Source organism: Corvus hawaiiensis, chromosome 1 (assembly GCF_020740725.1).
Source record: "Corvus hawaiiensis isolate bCorHaw1 chromosome 1, bCorHaw1.pri.cur, whole genome shotgun sequence".
Taxonomy (NCBI): Eukaryota; Metazoa; Chordata; class Aves; order Passeriformes; family Corvidae; genus Corvus; species Corvus hawaiiensis.
Genome location: NC_063213.1, coordinates 18,155,718 through 18,177,877, shown reverse-complemented (window position 1 = coordinate 18,177,877; position 22,160 = coordinate 18,155,718). Strand labels below are relative to the sequence as shown.

General features: G+C 44.0%; 1 protein-coding gene across 1 annotated transcript in view; it reads left to right on the top strand.

Annotated features, from left to right (window-relative positions):
- The first annotated feature begins 279 nt into the window (after window positions 1-279).
- MSRB2 (methionine sulfoxide reductase B2) overlaps window positions 280-22,160 on the top strand; it is a 52,412-nt gene continuing 30,531 nt past the window's right edge. The window contains exons 1-5 of the mRNA XM_048295227.1: window positions 280-418; window positions 498-540; window positions 633-796; window positions 2,851-2,927; window positions 7,218-7,365. Coding sequence (XP_048151184.1) covers window positions 326-418; window positions 498-540; window positions 633-796; window positions 2,851-2,927; window positions 7,218-7,365 — 525 coding nt within the window. The 5' untranslated portion in view covers window positions 280-325. The remainder of the gene's footprint in view (window positions 419-497; window positions 541-632; window positions 797-2,850; window positions 2,928-7,217; window positions 7,366-22,160) is intronic.

Sequence of the window (22,160 nt, the reverse complement as noted above, 5' to 3'; positions counted from 1 at the left end):
TTTAGAATTAGGCTAGAAGAATTAGACTAAAGAGAAAGTAATTTTGCATTAAACACCATTATTAGCTTTGCTATCCAATGTAATCAAAACACTTCCTTCCACATCCTTCAGAAATGATGAACTAATTCCAAATCAGAAATGTAACTATTGGAAGAAAAGCAGACAGTAGCACTAAGGCTTAACCTGGAAAACTAACTTGTGTTTAGGCCTACCTTTTAGGGACGGGCTGCCAAAATAACACACGTGTCCTGTTACAGGTATATTTATAGGCCAAGCCAAAGCAGCTGTGACTGCAAATCACTCCACGAAAACAGGAAACCCTCAGATGGCACAGCCCCTTTGCCATTCCTCGATCAATAGCACTGAGAGCAATGCCTGTAACATGCATCCAGGACAGCAAGAGAGCTTTTGCATGCAAGTACCAGACTTGTTCTCCTTAAAAACAACCTAGAATGGTTGCAAGTAAATGTCTCAACAAGATTTTGTTGTGTTTGCAGCTGCAGCGAGTGTTCATTTTTAAGCTGGTCTCTTTGCCTCTCGGTAAGAAGTGATTGAAACCTTTACCTGCAAATGCTGCATCGGCATTTAAGCGGGTGCTTTACTCATTGCCTTTGTGAGGTCTGATTCTTTAGGTGGAACGCAGAGATTACACACGGCCGGCGTCTTCCCCGGTCCCGCCCCGTCGCTATGGCGGCTCATCCGATCTGGAGGATGCTCGGGAGCCGCCACCTGCTCGTCCTGCTCCGCTCCCCGCTGCCGAGCGCCGGCCGCGCCCGCGCTGCGCACAGAGGCACAGGTACCCCGGCCTGGAGCGTGGGGAGGGGGAAAGGGCATCCCTGTGCTCGCCGTCTTCTGGCCGCTCAGGAAGGGCTACGTTAGCATGCTGTAGGTTTTGGTCTTGAATTGGCAGGCTAAACTGTGGGGTTTTTGGTTAAACTATCATTTTAAAATTCATTTCTCCCTGCCCTCCCCGCCCAGTCTCACCTCTACCTTGCAAGAGATGAATGCAGGTAAGCGTTCATTCCTCAGGAGCTGATTGTTTTTCGAGGATTCCGTGCTGATGGGAGATAGGCTGGGAGGTAATTCCCCACCTCAGACTTTTTGATTTTTAAACTATTTTACTTGCTGTTTTTCAGACAGTCTATTAATTCTTTGCCAGTCCCATACCACCATAAGTGTTCTTGGTGTGTACAGACTCACGGGATGTGTTACTGGAGGTTTGCACCATGATGGGTGACTTCTGCTCTGCTGTTGTGTATCCTTCACTTAACTATGGCCCCTCTTCTCTTGGGCTGCACGTGTTGCTTTCTTCCAGGGTTCCTTCAATGGGGCCTGTGGAAGTTGCTAGTGTTCCATAGCTGATAGATGAACATTACTTCTGGTTTCTGAGCATTTCCAAGAGGTTTGCCAAACCTTTTAGTGATACCCAGGGATGAAGAAGGAGCACCAGCAGACCAGCAGTTATCCTGAGCCAGGGCAGATATGGGCATGCACTGGGAGAGTGGATGGTATCTTGGGTCATAGGTGCCCATTTCCTTTACAAGCCTTCCCAAGCCTTCTGGTTTGCTGGAGCTGCTCTCTAGATGTAGCACACCAAACAGGAAGTAGATGCAAAGTCCTGCATTCACCCCTGCTCACTTCTCTGAGCTGCCCTCTGTGCTCGGTCTGTAGCCATAGAAACTTTGGGAGAACAGAGATGATAATGGAAAGCATTAATGGAATCTAAGTTATGTTAATTATCTTTCTGTATCTAACTGAAGACACGGGCTCTCTCACTAAACAAGCTGAAGCAACTGTTGCTACAGACTGGAAAAAAAAATTAACTCCGGAACAATTCTATGTTACACGAGAAAAAGGAACTGAACCGGTGAGCAAAAGTGCTAATGCTGTCCAAGGGTGAGCCACCTCCTCTGCCTGCTGGGCACAGAAAAACCTGCCCTGGGGAGCTGTCACCACTCAGTTGCTTCACAGGATTTCCCCTGCCTTCCTGTGGATGAAAGTTAGACTCAACATACGGAACAGGGTGGATTTTGTTCTGACCCAGATTGTTTTGCAGATGAAAAAACATTCTGCATTCTTTTCATATTTTATTGTTTGGTTTTTTCTGGGATACTTTGCTGCCAAATCAACTGTTTGTGTGGTGGGAGTAGAGGCCCCTCCAGAGGAGGGGGAGATCATATTTTTATCCTGTAGTCTCCTTTTTTTGACCATATGTAGATTAGCCATGGAAATCTTAGACATAGCTCTCCCTTCAGGAGATGGGTTCTCCCTCATGTGCCAGATCACCCACCCACATGTCCCCACTTTTCCTCCTACTGTGGTGGAGACCATGTAGCATTGTGGGTGCAGAGCTGGTTGTCCCTAGCCCAGAGCCAGGACTCCTGCACACATGGAGCATGTGCCATGGGATTAAGTCATGTGAGCTGTGCCCAAATCCATATCTGTAAAATAAGGATCCTGGTACTGGACCATGCAGGAAGGAGGAGAGTTCCTTTGTAAAGCCACTTTAAAGTTGTGGCAGTACATAGCAGAGCCCTGGCCTTTGGGATCCTGCACATTTCACCAGTCTCTTGGAGGTCACGACTCCATCCTTGGTACCTGGATGATTTATGCATCTGACTAGTCTCAAGAGTTTGTGGGGGTAGGGGGTAGTCTTCACTACTAATCCAAAGGCATCCTCCCCGTCATTTCTTCAGGCTGCTAATGTTTGTTCTTCAAAGCCCCCCTGCGAAGCCTTCTTTTTATGGTTTTTCTCCTGTTTTGAATCTGATTCCTACATGCTTCTTCCAGATGGTGAGCTTTTAAAGACCTGCATTGTTAACTTGTCTTTTTTCCTTCCTATGTTAAAAGCCATTCAGTGGGATCTATCTGAATAACACAGAATCAGGAATATACTGCTGCGTGTGCTGCAATGCCCCACTCTTCAGGTAACGTCCTTTGGATTTCACGACATCTTTAACATGTACTAATTGTGGCAGGAGGGGCAATGTCTTTTCATGAATGGCATGGGAAGTGTTGGTCAGAAGAAAAATCCCTTGGTGCCCAAGTGCTGTGTGTAAGTCTTCCAAGATGCCTGTGGTGATACAGATACCTGGTACACCTTTTTCTTGAGCCCATGAGGATTGCCAGTGACCAGCATGCAGCTGCCGCATCAGGGTCTGCCTGTTTCTCCTGGCACACACTGTTCTTTTTGGTTAATAATAATTCTCTGTTTAAGAGGTCCTTAAGCCACAAGCTACCACAAAATATGCGTATTTATGCATGAGTATCACTGTGTGTTTGCTCTGTTCTTGTGCTCCTCCATACTCATCTTCTGCCACCCATGCTGCTTGGTCTGCCTTTGTCTACTGTTGTGATGTTCTTATTGCTGGGTCCCTCACACTGGAGCTGAGACCTTCTCTTCATCCACACCGCCTCTTCATTCCCTAAATTAAATTCCACTATTCTTGCCTTTTTGGTTACATCTACTTTTTAAAGCCTGGCTGCAAATGACTGCACAGTTAACCTCTGTGCTCTTTACAATACTATATATTTTGCAACTTCATTAATGTCTAAGTAAAAGGAAATAGAGTACCTTGGAGTAGGATGTGCAGAGGGTGTTCTGTTCTCTGTAACTGAACCAGGAAAGACAGTTTCTCATATTTTTAGTCTAGAAAATAGCCCTTATTTATTCCCAACTGAGAATGGAATGAAATGTGGCTGATATGCCCAAGTTTACGAAGACTTAAAAGGATGAATCACAGATCAGAACTTCAAATTATACTGAAGATCAAGAGATCTGCTTAGTAAAAAAAGGACGGGAAAATGTAATGGAAGTATTGAAAATAAACCGAAACCAAGCAATTTAATGATAATTGTGCACAAATAATTTTCCTTTGGCCAAGTGAAGAAAATTATTGTTATGTAAACATGCATTTGCTTAAATGTACAATTTTCTATAGAGGTTTGCTACTGAACACTACTAAATAAATTTATTTCTGATGTTAGCTCAGCATTACAAAATATTCTGAAGACTGATATAAAACCTAAAAATGCCTCTGGAAAATTCAGATAAATTAGAAAAATTGTAAATTACTAAGCTGTAGATGAGTTCCTTCAATTCCTTCAGATTTTTCTTCAATTTAGGCATCTTTTGTATTAGACAACTTATATTGACAGGCCAACATGGAGAGACAAACACTGGAGGGAATTGCTTCTGTTGTTAAACTAGTAACAAAACAGCAATATAACTGAACAGTCAGGCTGCCTTTTGCACTATCCAGCTCTCAGAGAGTATAAGCACTTTTCTTTGCAGCACAAGATAATGCTAAGCCTCACAGACAAAAAAACCCAAACTTTCAGGAAAAAAACCAAAGCCTTGTAAGAAAATTGGAAACTATTAAATGTGCAAAATGGTCTGAAAAGATCTTTTCTATGGAGGAATTATGCTGTGGAGAGCACTAGCAATGAGGGGGTGAAATGGTATTGGATGAGGGACTCATTCATCATATTTATTTCCTAGTCCATTAAAAATGTTCTTTCTTTTTCAAATGCATTAGATCATTAGCTACAGGTAAACATGAAATATTTCTTCCTTCTTTGAAAAATGTGTATATACATTTATACCAGAATTTATTACCTTCTGCTACCAAATATTCATTTGAATGAGTTGGAAATATATGGAACAAACCCCTAACCTTTTAAGACAGCAAATTGTGGTACTTTAATGAAATTTCAAACCTTCATCAAACCATAAACCTACAGCTGAGATTCATACAGCAGAAAGCACTTTTTAGAATTATCTGGATTCCATCCAGGACGACTGAAAGAGGGATCAAAGTAAATGACATGTGCTGGAGGAATGGCGTGTTGAAGGCTAATCTAATGCATATGTTTAGGGAAAGTCCATTTATCCATAAATTAAGTGGTGAAATACTTCAAAGGACAAATATGATCTTGAACAGCAATATTTTTGGGTACTAAAATGTTTCTATTAGGGAATCTAAGTGATATTACTGTTAATAAAACCACACAGAGACCATTTCTGTTGAGAGCTAGTTTAACAGCTCAAAAGATTGTTCCTTTACCAGTGGAAAACATCTACAATAAACTTAAGTATTGTGAGTGGCATGTAAGGAACAGGGTCAGAGTCAGATGCAGAATCTACACAGTGTTAAAGACCTTTTTTGGCTCTGTGGGTTTTCAAAGAGGATCTTTGTATCTATGTGTGAATAAACATAAGGATCCCTGTGTCAAAAAATGAGTTTTGATAAAAAAAGGAACAGAACAGATGTATGTAAGGGAAGCTCAGAAGTCATGCATGGATATGTGTCCCACAGGTTATTCTTGGGGACTCTGTGTCTGGTAGGCACAGTGTTCATGTGGTTTTGTGGCAGGGAAAGCAGGGAGCCCTCTTTGGCTGCAAAGAAATAGATCTGAAGCCCTAAGGACCTTGATGTACAGTGTCTGCAAACTGCATTTGCTTCAGAGCAGGCTGCTTCTGTGCTGTGTCCTATTTCTCTCCAGTTTTATGGAGAGGAGGGGAAGGAGAACTTTTCTCATGGCTGTTTGTGCATTGATGTAAAGGACTAAGCAACATCCCACACAAAAACTAGCCTTTGGTCATTCTGTGCTTGCAAATCTTTTATTTCCACAGCTGCATTACTCAATGACAGCACTGTACAGATGATTATAAAAATGCTGACTCACGCCCTGTTCTTTGGGTTGGATTTTTTATGCTTTTTTCCTAGTTTTTTTGCCTTATCTTTCTAAAAGGCACTGCAATGAAGATTTTCAGATTTTTTGCACTGTTAATAACCTACAAAAATATACATGCCATATACCACATACTTTGTTTATATTCTATCTTAACCAACGTTTTAATCCCCTTGATCAAGAGCTGTTACTGGTGTTGATGTCTCTGTCCACCACTAGATGCCGGTAAGAGCATTAGGTTTGCAAAACTGGAAAAAAAAACATGGGAAATCGAGAGGAAATGGTTGTGGTGAATCTCCAGACTACTGATCTGAGAAGCATGTGAACCTATCTTCATTTCTTGTTCTGACTCACGCAAGGTCCCTCTTTGATAAGAGAAGGTTCATATTGCTGTCAAAGCTTGCACAATTTTAAATAGGAGGGATTATCTATACCAAATCCCCAAAATATCTTCTGGTCATATTTGCCAATACACTCTAGGTTTTAATATGCAGCTAAACAGTGTTGGTCACCCTGGATGTTAACAGGAGGCACCCACAACCTGACAGTCTGTTGTGCTGTTTCTTATGGCTGCAATTATCTTGGGAAAAGCAGATCTTTGTGCTGTGAGGATTTGTCATTGGTTGATTGATGGTTTGAACAAGGCTCTGTTTGATTTTCCAAACCAGCTTGATGGCTGACTGCAAGACAAAGCCTCCATCATCATCAGGCACGAGCCTGGTCTGGTGGGCCAGCCTAGCCTTTGTCTATTCTTCATTTCTTCTTGTAAACCCTTTTTTTCTGAGATTGCTGGATTGGGCCAGGCTTCAAACTGCAACTCTGTAGGTGTAATTCAGCTGAACACTATAGCATTTTGGGGTTGTTTAGCCTGGAGAAAAGGACACTCAGAGGTGACCTTACCACTCTCTATAACTTCCTGAAAGGTGGTTGTGGTCAGGTGGGGGTTGGTCTCTTTCTCCAGGCAGCAACTGACAGAACGAGAGGACACAGGCTTAAGCTGCGCCAAGGGAAATATACGTTGGATATTAGGAAAAAGTTTTTCATGGAAAGAGTGGTGAAGTACTGGAATTGTCTGCCTGGGGAGGTGGTGGAGTCACCAACCCTGGCTGTGTTTAAAAAAAGATTTTATGTGGCACTTGATGCCGTGGTTTAGTTGAGGTGTTAGGGCATGGGTTGGACTTGATGATCTTAGAGGTCTCTTCCAACCTGGTGATTCTGTGAGCATAGTATTAATATAGCATAGTTGTCAGATAAAACCCTTTTCCAAGCTTTATAAAATACCAACCTGTCATTGAAATAGAAACAGTGAGGCAAAATCTCCTGTTGTGAGCTGATCAAGAATTCCCTTTGGAAAAGAGTTTCCAGCACAGCTTGATGCCAATGAGAAAACTTCTACCGTGCCAAATATTATTAATATTGGTACATCATAGGAATGAGGGGAAAAGCCAATGTTCTTAATAGAAGCAGACTCTTTTGTAACATCTCTGTCATTAATTAATAAGAAGATCTGGTTTCCACTATAGCTCAGAGAAGAAGTACAATTCTGGGACTGGATGGCCATCTTTTTCTGAGGCTTATGGTGCTTGTGGCAGAGATGAAAGCAATACCAATATCATGAGACGACCAGATAATTCACTGGGATCAACTAGAACTGAAGTTGTCTGCAAACAGGTATGTTTATTTTGGAGATGATACACAAAGACACAAATCTTAGCAGATAAGTTTTGTTTGTGCCCATGAATGAATCTACCTAAATACAGCAGTGAGAATTACAGTACTGCTGGAGCCATTCTGTCTCAGCCTGGGGTGAAGAAAAGTATGTGACTGGGGAAAGCAGTTGTGTATGTATAGCCAAAGGCTGGAGTTCAGACAGAAAATTTACTCAAGGTATGCTGCAAGGTGTGGCAAGAGACAATAGAAGAGACTCTGAGGTAGGGTCCATGCATTTGGCCCATGACAGGGACAGTTCTTCCTCATTCAGTCTTGCTAAATATTTGCTGTAGATGTTCTTAAAATATGCAGAGATTGAGACACCAGCCACTGAAGCCATTTGCAGCTATTACTATCTGCCTTCCAGGGTGGTGACTGTGCCCTGCATCTCCATAGCTATTTTCTGTGGATTCTCTTGTTTCACAGAAGCCACCCTTCTATTTTTTCTAGCTATTTTGACTCCCTCAGTCATCTCCTTTCTGGACTAGAAAGGTCCAGTTCCTTCAACCATTCCTTTTTATGCAGTGCTTTTTAGTGTGCTGATCATCCTGTTGCTCTGTTTTGCATTCTTTCCGATTGACCCTTTTCCTTCTTGAAGTAGAGTGCGAGGCTGGACATAGCACTGCAGCTGGGCCCAGCATGCAGCAGGGTGTAGAGGCTGTTCAGGTGTGTTAGAAATGGTGTTCCTGTCCTTACACCTTTACGTTTCCACAGTCCATATTACACAGACACATTTATTTTGGGATCTGCTGTAACACCCAGGTTCTTTTTCTAAAGAACTGCCACCCCTAACCATTTCTTCCCAACCCTGAATCTGTTTCTTACTTTTGTTAAGGTATAAAAGTATGCAATTGAATCTAATGAACTGTATCTCAGATTTGGGGGGTTTTTTATGTCTGTGTGTGTCTGTTTTTCTAAACTGCTACGATAGTTAATGCTGTCCTTCAGTGTGCTTGCAGCAGGCTTTGGTACATCTGCAAATGTAACAAGTCCATTTTCTTGGTAGTGTTCACATTTGCAGCCATATGCAGCAAGCACCTTCAAGAACTGCAGCTGAAGACCTTCCAATTTTATAATGTCACCAATAGCTGTACTGAGTCTAATTTATTCACCTCAGTAATTTGAGAGGGGAATCCTTAGTTGATCTCTGAGAATGACCTACAGTGACTTACTAATTAACTTGATATTTTCATGATATATTGAGATGTCTAGATCCTCTCATTTATTTCCTATACTTTCTGACATTAATACCTTTTGACTTGCTCTTCTGGGATCTGCTTGTTTGGGAGCAGATACTTGCCCACTGACCAGATGTGATTCCTTGTCACTCCCCAGGATGCTACCAGTCACACAACTCAACAGTAATTTAATCATAAAAGATTCTTAATTCAGGATAGATACATGAGGTAACAGCATAATATTGGTCCATAAGTGCAATGGTAATAACGCAATAACAATGGTTTCTGGTCACCAGTGCTGTTCCCCAGGGCTCAGTGTTGGGACCAGTTCTGTTTAATATCTTCATCAGTGATCCAGATGGGGGGATCAAGGGCACCCTCAGTCAGTTTGCAGACACACTGAGCTGGGTGGGAGTGTTCATCTGCTGGAGGGCAGGAAGGCTCTGCACGGGGATCTGGACAGGCTGGATTGATGGGGAGAGGCCAGAGCTCTGAGGTTCAACAAGGCCAAGTGCCTGTGCCTGCCCTTGGGTCACAACAACCCCTGCAGTGCTACAGGCTGGGGACAGAGTGGATGGAAAGATGCAAGCTGGAAAAGGACCTGGGGGTGCTGGTCAACAGCAGCTGAACATGAGCCAGCAAGTGCCCAGGTGGCCAAGAGGCCAATGGCATCCTGGCCTGGATCAGCAACAGTGTGGCCAGCAGGACCAGGGCAGTGATTTGAGGCCACACCTCAAATCCTGGGTCCAGTTTTGGGCCCCTCAATTTAGGAAGGACATTGAGATGCTGGAGTGTATGCTGGATGCAGGAGAAGGGCAACAAAGCTGGGGAAGGGTTTGGAGCACAAGTCCAATGAGGAGCAGCTGAGGCACCTGGGGGTGTTTAGTCTGGAGAAGAGGAGGCTCAGGGGTGACCTTATCACTCTCTGTAACTGCCTGAAAGGAGGGTGCAGCCAGGTGGGGGTCAGCCTCTTCTCCCAGGCAACTGAACGAGAAGACATGGCCTCAAACTGTACTGGGGAGGTTCAGCCTGGACATCAGTGGGAATTTCTTCATGAAAAGGGTTGTTAAACATTGGAATGGACTGCCTGGGGAGGTGGTGAAGTCACCATCCCTGGAGGTGTTCAAGAAAAAACTGGACATGGCATTTAGTGCCATGGTAGTGATCAGTCAAAGACGGACTCTATGAACTGAGAGGTCTTTTCCAACCTAAATGATTCTGTCATTCTGTAACAATACAATAATAAAATAGCAATAATTTCTGTTGCAGTGTGACGCCCATCTAGGCCATGTGTTTGATGATGGACCCACACCTTCTGGGCAGAGGTTCTGTATCAACAGTGTTTCATTAAACTTCAAACCAGGCTCTGGTCAGTGAGAAGAGGCTCTCTCTGGCTTGCAGAACATTCTTTCTCTGCTCATACACGCTCATGCACGCTTGTGAAAAACTCTCATGCTTTTAATATATAACTCAAATTTTAGTATTTTTGCTGTAGTAGCTTTGTTTTCCAGCTGTTATCATTGTTGATAAAATACATATTTTTGTTTTAACTCTTTGGCAGTCTATCTTTTCATGGTTAATGTGATGTGTTGATCTGCTTATTGTATTTTTTGATTTAAAAAAAGTACCTGTGCAATAGTTCACATTCACAGCTGTCATCATTAACTGTATTGAGGCTGCTGAAATGAGGTGCTCTCCTGAACCTGACTGCCTGTTCTGAACGGTAGTTGTGGCCCTCAGGAACACAGATGTACATGGCTGATCATGGCAGAGCTTATACTTCTGTAAAATCATCGTATCCTTCTAAAGGGAAGCAAAAATAACATGAATCTTCAAATAAGGTCTGAGGGGGTTTTTTCCCCCTAATGTGAGAGACCTTTAGCTGAGCCAAGTGACTTTTCTATGAACCCATAAAAGCAAAGTCCTGAAGAAGGACCTAATTAAAACTATTTCAGGCAATGGAACCAGTGGAGACATGGAGTCTTTCTTCTTTTAAATCAATTATTTTCATTCTGTGTCCAATAGCAGAGCTGAAATAGGGTTTGCTCCAGAAACTTCTCTTACAGCAATTATATGATAATAATGTAATGATATGTGTCATATTTTCAGACTTCTGTTATCACTTGTGTATTTCAGAATCCAAAAATGAAAATGAAATTAACTGTATTTGGGGAAAATAAATCAGCATCAAAGACCAGGTTTGGTAAAGTGATGCTTTTGATGCCTTGTCTGTTCTTCCTTGTACAAGTTTGTAAATACTTCTGCATTCTCCCAAGCATTGTCATTATGGTTGGCCCTAACAGCAAAATAAATCCTACATCTGTTAAACTGAGCTTTCCTTCCTTCCGTATTTTTTCCAGAGAAAATAATCTGTGACTCAGAACATCAGCTTCACTAAACTGGCTGGGTTTAAATGCTTCCCTGCTGAGAGTTACTAGGCAACATCTCATTTGGCTTTACCTATAACAGCCTGTTTCCATTCTGCCCACTTTGGTTGCCTCAGTGATAAAAAGGGTGTGTTCATTTACTAGTGTAGTCTTAAAGCTGTTTAATGTCTTCAGAAAATGGACCTCTACTGCACTGAATTTACTTCTGCTCCTTCTGTCTTGCAGCTCTGTGGTTTTTCATTCTCCTGTGCTTTCTACAGGGCAACTCTACAATTCCGTAACTTTTAAAAACATCATAGGGACAATGATCACTACAGCCAGCCTAAACCAGAATGGCACAAAGCGCACCAGAGGTGTGAAGCAGCATGAATGAAGCAGACACTTGGTGCTACTGATTTTATGTAGTGTCACAGCTGGTGCTAGTCCCGTTGCCATCAGAGGTGTCTGTTAACAGCACCAGCGTGCTGCTTGCTGTGCCTGTGCTGCATCGTGCTCTGCCTTTCAGCATTGCCCTTGCATCACCCTCTCTATTTTCTGTCTGCTCTGACAAGGCTGTGAATGCCCAGCCTGCCCAGGTCTCTGCTTTCAAGCGCCTTCACAGAAATCACTGTCTTTGCACTATCTGAATTCATGTGCCCCCTATCCTGATACATTTTCATCCACTGTTTGTTTGTATGTTTTTTTGTTTGTCTTAAAATCTATTGCACAGCTACTGAAAAGGTTATTTGACCTTTAAAGGCATTCTTTAGTCAGGCAGCCTTCTCCATTCTCCTTGCCTTTCCCAACAGGAGAGGCTTCTCTCAGAAAGGGGGAAGGTGTTCCCATGTGGACTCCTGTGTTCAGCCAAATGCTGATGGGAGAAGCCAGCACCTGCCTTAGAACAGTGACTTTTGGCTGGGATACCAATGGAAATGTTCCTCATTTCTGCAAGTGGCCAAAAGGAGAACAGAACTGGCAAAATACCTAGTTTTTTTCCTGTCCCCAGAGATTCCAGGTCTCACTGACAACTTTTGCAGATGAAAGTGCCATACAAACAAAACAGACCATGAAGCTGCAAAACAAGTATCCACACAGGCCTATGTGCAAACCACGCTCATTTTAGTACCTTGGAGGGATAGACATGGTTGGTGGAGATCAGTGCTTAGTAAACTGGCAAGTTAGTAGCTACTACTGACGGAGGGAGCTTGCCAGAGCAGAGAGTTCATTTATTTCACACCTACAAACATTATTGTATGCAACCAGATGTTTAGGGTGAGCAGCAGCTGGTACCTCCTCACTCATACAGCAGGATGACCTGAGGAAAGAGTCCTGGAAGGCCCCAGTTCAGCTTGTGCAGTGTTACTGATCCATAATCACATGAACAGATCCGTAGCTTTGAGAAGAGCACCTGACCTGCACTGCATTGATACATCACCAAGCAAACACAGGAAAGCCCCCAAGAAACCAGACACTGAGACAAGCAGCCTTGTTCTGCTTCATATGAAGCAGGGGGAAAGAGGAGAGTTTGACCACGCATGTAAAATCAGGGTAATGACACATCACCTTTCAGTGGGATGTAAACTGTTGGACGTTTGGGACCTCTGACCAAAAGCTCTTTGGGGCAGTGCACTTCATTATCTTCTGCGTTTGTGGTACCAACCACACCAGGACAGATCCCAACTAAAGGCCCAAGGTGTTGTAAGATCATGAAAAATAAAGACCAATAATAATGGAAACCATTGTCAAAGGGTATCATAGGCTACAAGAATTTCCCCATGTGTTGGCAATTACTTTGTTCCACCATAGCGAATAAAGAGCAGTTTCTTTTCTGAGTGGAACATACTCTGCTAGGCAACTGTAGATTTATGTTCCATCCTTCGTATCTGAGGAGTTTTTTACCATGGTTATTTCATTAATTACATTCAATGATGATACTTTTTATCCCATTGTGTTTTTAAATAGCCTTTTTATAAATCCTAATTAAGGTTTCTACATAATTCTTAAGAGATTTTTACGTCTTAAATAAACTATTTAATGACTTTCTTGGTCTTTATAGCATCTCTACAAGGCAAGCAACTATGCCCTCTTTTACTGAGGGAAGACTTGATGAGAAAAATTTAATTGACTTCCTCAAGACTTCAAATTAAATTTGTAGCCAAGCCAGAATTAGACTCTGCATGGCTCATGACAGCATCCCTATATTCTGACCCTACTTTTTGAAAACTTGTCTTGGTATTTGATTGTTTAGGGCGGAGAGGGGTGTAAATTATCAAAAGAGAGGGGGTAAACTTAACATACGTTTTTCCAGCTGTGGTATTAAAACCAAATCTAATCCAACACAGGCAACTTGGCTCACAAAGAGCAATACTTGACCTCTTTCTCAGAGTAAATGTGGTAAGGGCTTGGTTAGAAATTAGAGAAAAAAAAGTGAGAAAACAGGAAAGAAGGAGCAGATTACTCCCATATTACTAGAAACTTCATTCAGAAGAAAAACAGAATGGGTAGAAATCATAATGCCCATTATTTTAGCCATGTATCCACAGAATTGTAGTGATGCTCTTTTCTGTTGCACCATGCTGCAAATAATTTGGGTTCTTTTCTGTGCTTGTGGACAGCTTAGTCTGATTTTGGTCAGAATATGAATAGAAGGTATAGGAGAAAGTTTCACGAAGGATTTCTGGACTTCAGGCGGCTCTCTTGAAAGCTGTTTATTGCATCGGCGAAGTTAGAGCATTTCAGGGAGTGGATATCCAGAGCCAGCCCTACAGCTGTCAGCTCCAGCTGTAGGCATACCTGAAGCTTCTTTCTGTTCAAGTTACAAAGCATTAGATACTTTTCTTTGCAGAGTATCTTAATACATATCAACCAATAAGCACCATACACAATACCTTTACATTTGCCTATAGCCTATCATAGCTACTACCATCACCATATTATAGTCATTATTATCCAATCACAAGAGTAAGTAAGTTACAATTTAAGCTTACAATGGAAAATTCTCAGACCTCTCTTCTTCTTGCTACATTGACATTTCTTGTTTGCCTGCCATATCTCTCTTTTTGGTAAACACATGTTTTCTACTCTTCTTGAGACTTATTTACTTGGTGAAAAACATGTCTTTGTTTGTGGTCACATACCTTTGTCCTATTCATAAAAATCTCCTTCCAACTCATCTCCAACCTTTGCCTTCTCAGTTACTCAGTGGTCACTGTTTCAGCAAAACATCTTTTACTCTATATCAAAACTTGCTTTCATTTCTATCTCATCCTAAGTTTCTACATTCAGAGATCTTTCTGCCAAGCCTACATATCTGTGAAACTTTCTTACCAAACTTTCATCCTCTCCAACAGAAGGGACACTATTCTCAGCGCAAATACAGGATTTTTGCTGCTCCTAAACATCTCCAGCATAAGGTGGCTCAGGAGATAGTCTGCATGAGAAAGAACTGGAAAAGTCTCATCTTGCGTTTTGCTTTTTTTCTGAGTATTTAGCTAGTAATCCTAAGCACGTTTGTATTTTCTGGTCTTAAACCCTGGCCCTACTGTGTAGAAGAAGTAAGTCCTGTCACCACATGACTCCACTGCCTCCTCTTTCATTCACTTAATGACTTTTTGCACTGGGCAGTGAAGTGTTTTAAACCATACTCCTGTGCCTGCCCCACCTCCTGCCATACCCGAGTGATGAGCTGATGGTAACACTACCCTCACAGCGTGTCCTGTACTGCTCAGCACCCAGTCACCCTCATGGATTTCACAGCTCTTCACACACAAATGATGCCTCGCCCCAGCCCTTTGAGGTAGTGGTGAGCCACACATCACAGAATTGGAAGCTGAGGGACAGCTGTGGGAAGTGACTCGCCCACAGTCCCCTGGGGCAGGGCAGGGAAATCTGATTACAGAAAGGGTTCTCAAAAGCTCTCCAAGTGTGAGCTGCTGCCAAAATTCACAAAGGCAGAGTAGTTTAAAAGCAAAGCTCTTTATTGAAGAAGTGCCCAGATTTTTTCAAGACTAAAAGAATTTGTCTCAAGGCAGGTGTGTCCATGGGGACTGGTTTTAGTAGCACTGAGGAATTTGTGTAGAAGAGATTGGCAGCTTGCCACGGGGCAGAAGAAAGAGAAATGCATGCCCATTATTGCACTCCCTTTTACTGTCTTCTCTTTTGTTGTGGTGTTACTTTTTTTCTGTTGCTCTTTGGTATCCTTCCTCGCTCCTCCTCCCTGGGCTCTGGCTTTCTTGACTGCACTCACCCTTACCTTGTGCCTGAACCCTCCTAGCTTCACACTCAGTTCACTCCCCTTGGTGCCCGAGAGACGAGCAAGCTCACGGTCCTGCAGCCACGTCCGAATCAGCAGCTCCCTGCCTGTGCCGGGCGTGACTGCGGGGATCCGGCCGGCAGGCTCTCGGGAGCTTGGATCCCGGGCAGGCTCCGGGGGTTGGATCCCCTGCCAGAGCAAACATCGGCTGTGCTCATCCTGCTCTCCTGCTTTGCACACACAGTTTGACAACATTTACAAAGTGACTTCCAGAAAAACTCATCGGGGCAGAGGAGTTGCCACATAGATCAGGAAAAAACCGGTAAAAAAGTCACAAGGGATTCTTGCATAACCTTCTTTGTTCAGGAAACAAAGGCTGTGCTGCCCTGCTGTATTACTGATGCATGAGATGTAGAAATGTGGACCACAGCCAGGTCATCTTTGCTCAGGTGTCATTTGTGGAAGAGCAAAAGATGGATCCAGACATCTTGTAATAGCAGGAAAAGGAACAGGAAAGAACAGCAACTGTTGCCCAATTACTAAGAAAGAGGCAAAGGCAACACAGAGGAAGGTGCTGGAGTCAGGGACATCGAGAATTCATGTTTTCCTTTTCAGAGGAGTCAGCACTGAAGGATGATGACACAGCTGGTGGATGTCAGCTGAAGAACTGACTGAGCTCTCAGAAACGGGAGAGCTGAGATCAATCCTCCCTGGTGTGAAAGTCTCTTGGGGATAGTTCTGACAGAGGCATGGGATGCCTATGCATATTCTGGGATTACTGAAGGAGAGAGCCTTGTGAAGGGCTAGGATATGAGCAGTGCTAGAAGCAGGTGTTCACGCTTGGTAAATTCAGGAGATTGACCTCACTGTTAATCAGAATACCAGGTGCAAAATGAACCCGCATACGTTCACTGCCCCAGGAATGACCCTATCCCAATCCAGAAAATGTTCCCACCCTATTTCAGGCTTTACATTTTACTTTTTAGTCCTGGGCCTCTCCTGAATGCACTTTGGTATTCACGCTTGGATCCATTATGAACAAAGATCGTTAAACCTTGTAATGTACAATATGTCTCACTGGAGTTTCCTTAGGCCCCCAGAGAAGGAAAAAAGGGGCCTCCATGACACTTCTCCTCGGCAATAGCTCAAATAACCTCTGCCTCTGGGCTTAGTCTGTAAGACGGGCATTTTCCAAAACTGGATCACATGTAACTTTCTATGACCTTGTAGCCTTCACTTAAGTTTTATGAATGAATCTCTATTAAAAGCGGGGGGTAAATGTTTTTCCTTTGTCCCTCTTTCAGTTTACAAATTTGTCTTCTCCTATAGCCAGCTGTTAAAAGATTGGTTCTGCCCCTGCTTTCACCTTTCCTGTTTTATCAGCTGAGACGTCAAACTGCGGGCCTGACCACTTGGTGTTAAAGATCCATGGCTTTTTTTGTAAGGCAGTGGCCTGGCCAACTCTAGACTCTAAATGCTGCCTTGTCTTACAGTTTGAGTTAGCCTCTCACACCCTAAATCGTGAGGCATCGTTGCCTTGAGCAATGAACAGCTTCTCCGTCCTAATTCAGGGGCGACAGCAGTTAAGAAATAGGTGAAAGAAAATGTGTGTTTCTGGTGTATGAGCACTGCTTGAGAGGCTTGATTCTTTTGGCTCTTGCAAATTGTTTGACATGCACAGATGAAAAGGGCTGTGGAAATGCTTATGATGGCTTATTATTTTGGTCCTGTTGCTATTTTTATTTCTATTACCCCTGTGCCAATTTATCTTTTCTGCAAGATTTCACCTTCTTGCTCTACAACTGCCTCAAGAATAGCCAGAAACAGCCAATTGATAAACATTGCCTAAATGGAGGTAGCAGATGAGCTTCTCCAAAGAGGCAGTAAAACTCCTCCACTCCACCTATACCATAGTATTTAACAAAGTCCCTTAAGCACCTCTCCACAGATAACTACAGCTGATTAGAGGTGTTCAGCTGTGCTTGTGATGACTTCCCAGCCTGTGGCAACCACTGCAAGGACCTATTCCTATCTGCCAGCAGAACCATTCTTCTGGTTGGAGAAAGGAAACAAATCTATTTGATGGAACCATGGCAGGGTGAGAGAGGCAGTTTGTATATGCTGCAGAGATGTGATGCAGACAGGATGATGAGACTAGGCTACTCCACAGCAGGAAGACCTCACGGGGTGAGGTGTGGTAGAGGGAAGAGGTGGGAATATGAGGTGGAGGGTGTAGCATGAAGGAGGTGACATTCTGCCTGAGAAAGGTAACAGGGCAGAGTTTTGGGATCCTGCTCTATGGAGCTATGGCATATGGTTGGGTGGTTTTGGAGAGAGATGGACAATGACTACTCAGAGTCACCTCAAATCTAGTATTTCAAAGTGTTTTGATAATTTTCCCTCGAAACACATTGCGACTCAAATGACTGCTCTGCAGTGACCTCTAGGGTACGTTTGCTTTCAAACCTACTGCAACGTTCAATCACCTCGAAAAAACAGCTTCCCCTGAACATATTATATGGACCTACTTTCTCTTCTAAAAATGGCTTGTGCCATTGCCTGGCTCAAAGTCCTTCTTCACATAATGCCCTGCACAGGGCATGTACAGAGAAGAGAGCCTTGTTATCTCCAGTTTGCTGGTGCATCAAAGGAAGTTGCAGATGGTCTGCGTGAATCTGGTCCAATACTCTTTGAAGTCAATGAAACCCCTTCCCTCGACCCCTCATTCAGTTCTCCTCTCTCAGCTCCTTATGCAAATCATAGTCTATTTTGTGTGTCTCTCCAACAAAACCAACATGCTCCTCCCAAGCATATCCCTTTGTAGAACCTGATGGCAAACCCTTCAGAGTTCTTGGTGTTCTCTTTTTCTGATGAAGCGTGACTTGAAAGTAGATTGGTGTTGTCCAAAGCAGGGGGGAAGAAGTAAGCCCCAACCCTACAAACCTGTTTAAGTACTAATTACTGACAGCTATTATCACTGACTGCAGCAGGACTGCTCACCTGGGTAACAGCCAGGACGAATAGGCCTCAGAGAGGAACCTGGTGAAAATCAGACACAATGCCAGTGAATGCAGGCCACTTGACACAGAAGGTTGTCAAGAAGCCAAACTGAAAAGTGCTGTCCAAGCCTCAAATGAAATTGCCTGTATTTGCTACAAACAAACAAACAAATTGATGGATGGAAGTTAACAAAGTGCATAACTCCTAGAAAACTCAGGAGGAAACTCTTGAAAAATTATGCCAAAATTCACAGTGGAAGCTAAAACCAAAAAACGAGAAGCCCTAATTGTGATGCCTGGGATACCATCCTAATGCTTTGTGCCTTATAAGATCGTTCTCATGTATTCATGTGCCAATTGCCCCCCCCCTTAACAATTAAAAATCCGGGATACGGATTAAAGCGATAGCAGGTGGCAATCTAATTACTATCAATCTTACATCTGAATCTCTCATTTGTCATATAAGCCCAGCAACAGCTGGCTCTCAACCCTAGTTATCCTCGTGGCTGTTACAACAGGTTCAAAGAAGGTACGGAGGGATGGTCCCTCGTCTGCACGCTGCCAAGGGGCAAGGGAGGAGGGGGTGTCCAGGTGCCGTGACGAGATGGAGGGGACACCAGTAAAGCCCATTTTTCGTTCTCTTCACGGGAGTGGTTTGCAGCAGGACTCGGCACCGCTACCTGGTACCAGCCCCAGCCCTCACCCTGAATCAGCGCGGGCTGAACGGCATCCCCGTGCCTGGGCTGCGGCCGCAGACATGCACCTCCCGGGGCAGCAGCACAGCAAATGAAAGGCGCCCTTCTTAGCGACAACTACAGAGAAAGCACATTTCCAGTTTCCAGGACTGTTTCAGTCGTATCACGGTGTTCCAGGCGGCGGAGCCATCCCAGCGCCGCTCCCGGCCGGCTCCGAGCGGCGTCACGAGGTGGCGGCAGAGCCCCGAGGCTCCCGCTCCTGGCACGCTTTTCCCGTGGGGAATCTGGAGACCTGGCCTGGAAAAAGGTGGAATGAACTGTTGTGTTGTGAGTTTTGGGGATGTCTGTGTTCACACTTAACGGAAGCTTGGTCGATTTTTGCAGCCAGGTACATCGTAGTTTCCTTCTGAACAGGTCACACTCCCATCCCGGAGTGCAAGTCCAGGCACAAAATTGTTTGTGGTCTTGAAAGCTCTGTGTGGCATTTGCCTCTGGAGTTAAAAAGTGGGGGCTGGCTGTGCCATCAGTATCTTCTCTGCTGGAATTTGGTGAGAGACAGTAACATTTGAAATTGCAAATCTTGGGTAGAGAAGGAGAAGAAGGAGCAAAAGATGGTGACTCCAGGCACAGGGCAGTAGGGGGAGGGGGAGAAAGGGAATAAGGTACCCACTGAAGTGAGGTGGCATGGACAGGGGTTTCAGCAGGTAACTGGGATGAGTGAGGGGAAAGATTGGCGTCGCATCATAGAATGGTTTGGGTTGGAAGAGACCTAAAGGATCATCTAGTTCCAACCCTCCTGTCATGGGCAGGAACACCTTTCACTGCACCAGGTTGCTCTGAGTCCCATTCAACCTCGTACACTTCAAGAGATGGGGCATCCAAAATTTCTCTGGGCAATCTGTTCCAGTGTCTCACCACCATTGCAGTAAAGAATTTCTTCCTAAAGTCTAATCTAAACCTACTCTCAACTTAAAGCCATTCTCTCTTGTTCTATCACGACATGCCCTTGTAAATAGTTTCTCTCCATCTTTCTTGTAGGCTCCCATTAGGTACTGGAAAGTCACAGTTAAGTCAGCCTTCTCTTTCCCAGGCTGAGCAATCCCAATTTTCTTAGCCTTTCCTCATAGGAGAGGTGCTCCATCCCTCTGATAAACTTCATGGCCTCCTCTGGACTTGCTCCTACAGGTCAATGTCCTCCCTGCTGAGGACCCCAGAGCTGGATGCAGCACTGCAGGTGGAGTCTAAGGAGAGCAGGGACAGAATCCCCCCCTTGACCAGCTGCCCACACTGCTTTTAGTGCAGCCCAGGACACATTTGGCTTTCTGGGCTGGGAGTGCACATGGCTGGGTCATGTCCAGCTTCTCATCCATCAGCACCCTCAAGCCCTTCTGGGCAGGGCCACTCTCACTCTGTCCATCCCCAGCCTGGATTGACACCGTGGATAACAGCATCTCTGAGGACTCATTAGAGTGTGTAACCTGGATGTGTCTTGTGGCTCAAGCTATCATTACTAGCATGACCCTTCAAGAAATGGGGTTATGTTCACCAGGTAAACTCCATTTGCATCTGATAACAGCAAAGAAATGGCAAGGTTATAACCAAAAGTACAGCTGAAAATGTGTTATTGTCCCTCAGCTGCTATTCCTAAACAATTGCAGTACCCAGGGATCCAAACTAAAGGGAGGCAGCATCTCTGCCCTCTAAAGAGAGGACAATCTGGTGTGTGAAACACCAGGCAGAAGCCCTGGGAATGCAGGAGCTGAGCCGTGAAGACCTATGGAGGATTTGCAATGAATGCTGGCATGGCAAAAAGAGGGCACTGAATTCACACGCATTGCCCTAAGCCTTTGTGTGCCAGTGCACAGGGCCCGCTCTCGCTGCCCAGTCCCACAGCCGTAATTAAGGGATTCCCACTCGGCGTGAACAGGTGCAGCCCCACCCAAACAACAAGGCTGCAGACAAAAGATTATAAATATGGCCTAAATCCCTCTACTGTACATTGCAGTGGTGAGGGGGGACAGGTGGCCTAGGGTAATTCAGGTTCAGTCCCCATGTTGGGGTGGGAAATTGCAGCAGCTCATTTGGATGTGATAACTCCTTGTTGCCTCTGTTGATTGGGAAGCCAATGGCGGCATGGATTAAATCAAACAGCCTGTAAGATACTGGCAGTGGAACTTTTGCTACAGATTTCTGACAGCTTGTAAATAAAGGCACAGATGACAGAAAAGCTGCTTTCTCAAGCTATCCCTTTCTCACACATATTCTATGTCATTTATTCATTCATTCATTCATTCATTCAGCTATAATTGATCATAAAAATCTTGTACATCAGATGAGCCTGAGTGTATGTATGCAGGGCATTTGCAGTGTTCACACACCTTTGGGGCTTGCTATGTTCAGAAGAGCTCTTGAGAGTTTTAGTAACAAAAAAAATTGTCATCTGATGTGATATTTGCTGTTTTCCAAATTTATTGCACATGTGTATTGCACACTGTTGTGTTAGGCATGTCTTGCCACTGCTGTCCTGTCTGTAGATTTGGAGGGAGGTCTTACCTCTGCTCATGTAAATTTACAGTTTCATAATCTGTACTACTTAATGTATCTTCCTTGGGTGCATGTGGCTCTGCTACCACAGATCAGAGTGCCCTGCAAGCTTTCTTCTGGTTATCCTCACCTGAGAGTGAGCGAAAGGCTGTTTTCTGCATTTAATAGGTAGAGCTGAGTTATAAAACCCTGGATTCCTTTGAATCAACAAAAACACCCAAGCTAAAGTTTGAACACTGCAGGTTCTCTCAGTAATTGTTAGAGACCTATAAGCAGGTAAAGATTGTCCAGAAGTAATTTGAAGCAGTTAGCTTCCTACATGGCACATCTTCTGTAGTGCTGAAAAATCAGCCAGACTAAGCCTGGGCCAGACTGAGTGCAAGGTGCTTGAGTACTTAAAGCTCTTCTTAGGCTTTTGAATCATTTAAATGGCAGAATGCCTTGAGAAACATGTAGCTGCCTAAATATTAATACTTTAACTTGCAGGTAAATTGTTTCAGTTCCTTCTGTTGCCAGTGAACCAAGAGTGGCATCTTCAATTGCCACCAGACTCCACCTTTAAAAATTTCCCTTCTGAGGGTGGTTTGTTGTCCCCTTTTTCTCCCCCTTGACTATTGATGAGCACCTTACACTTAGGAGGGCAGTTACTTTAACATAGATGCAGATGCTCTATCCTGTTCTAGATGCTCTCAGGTGTCCCATATGGATAGCCTGCATGGAAG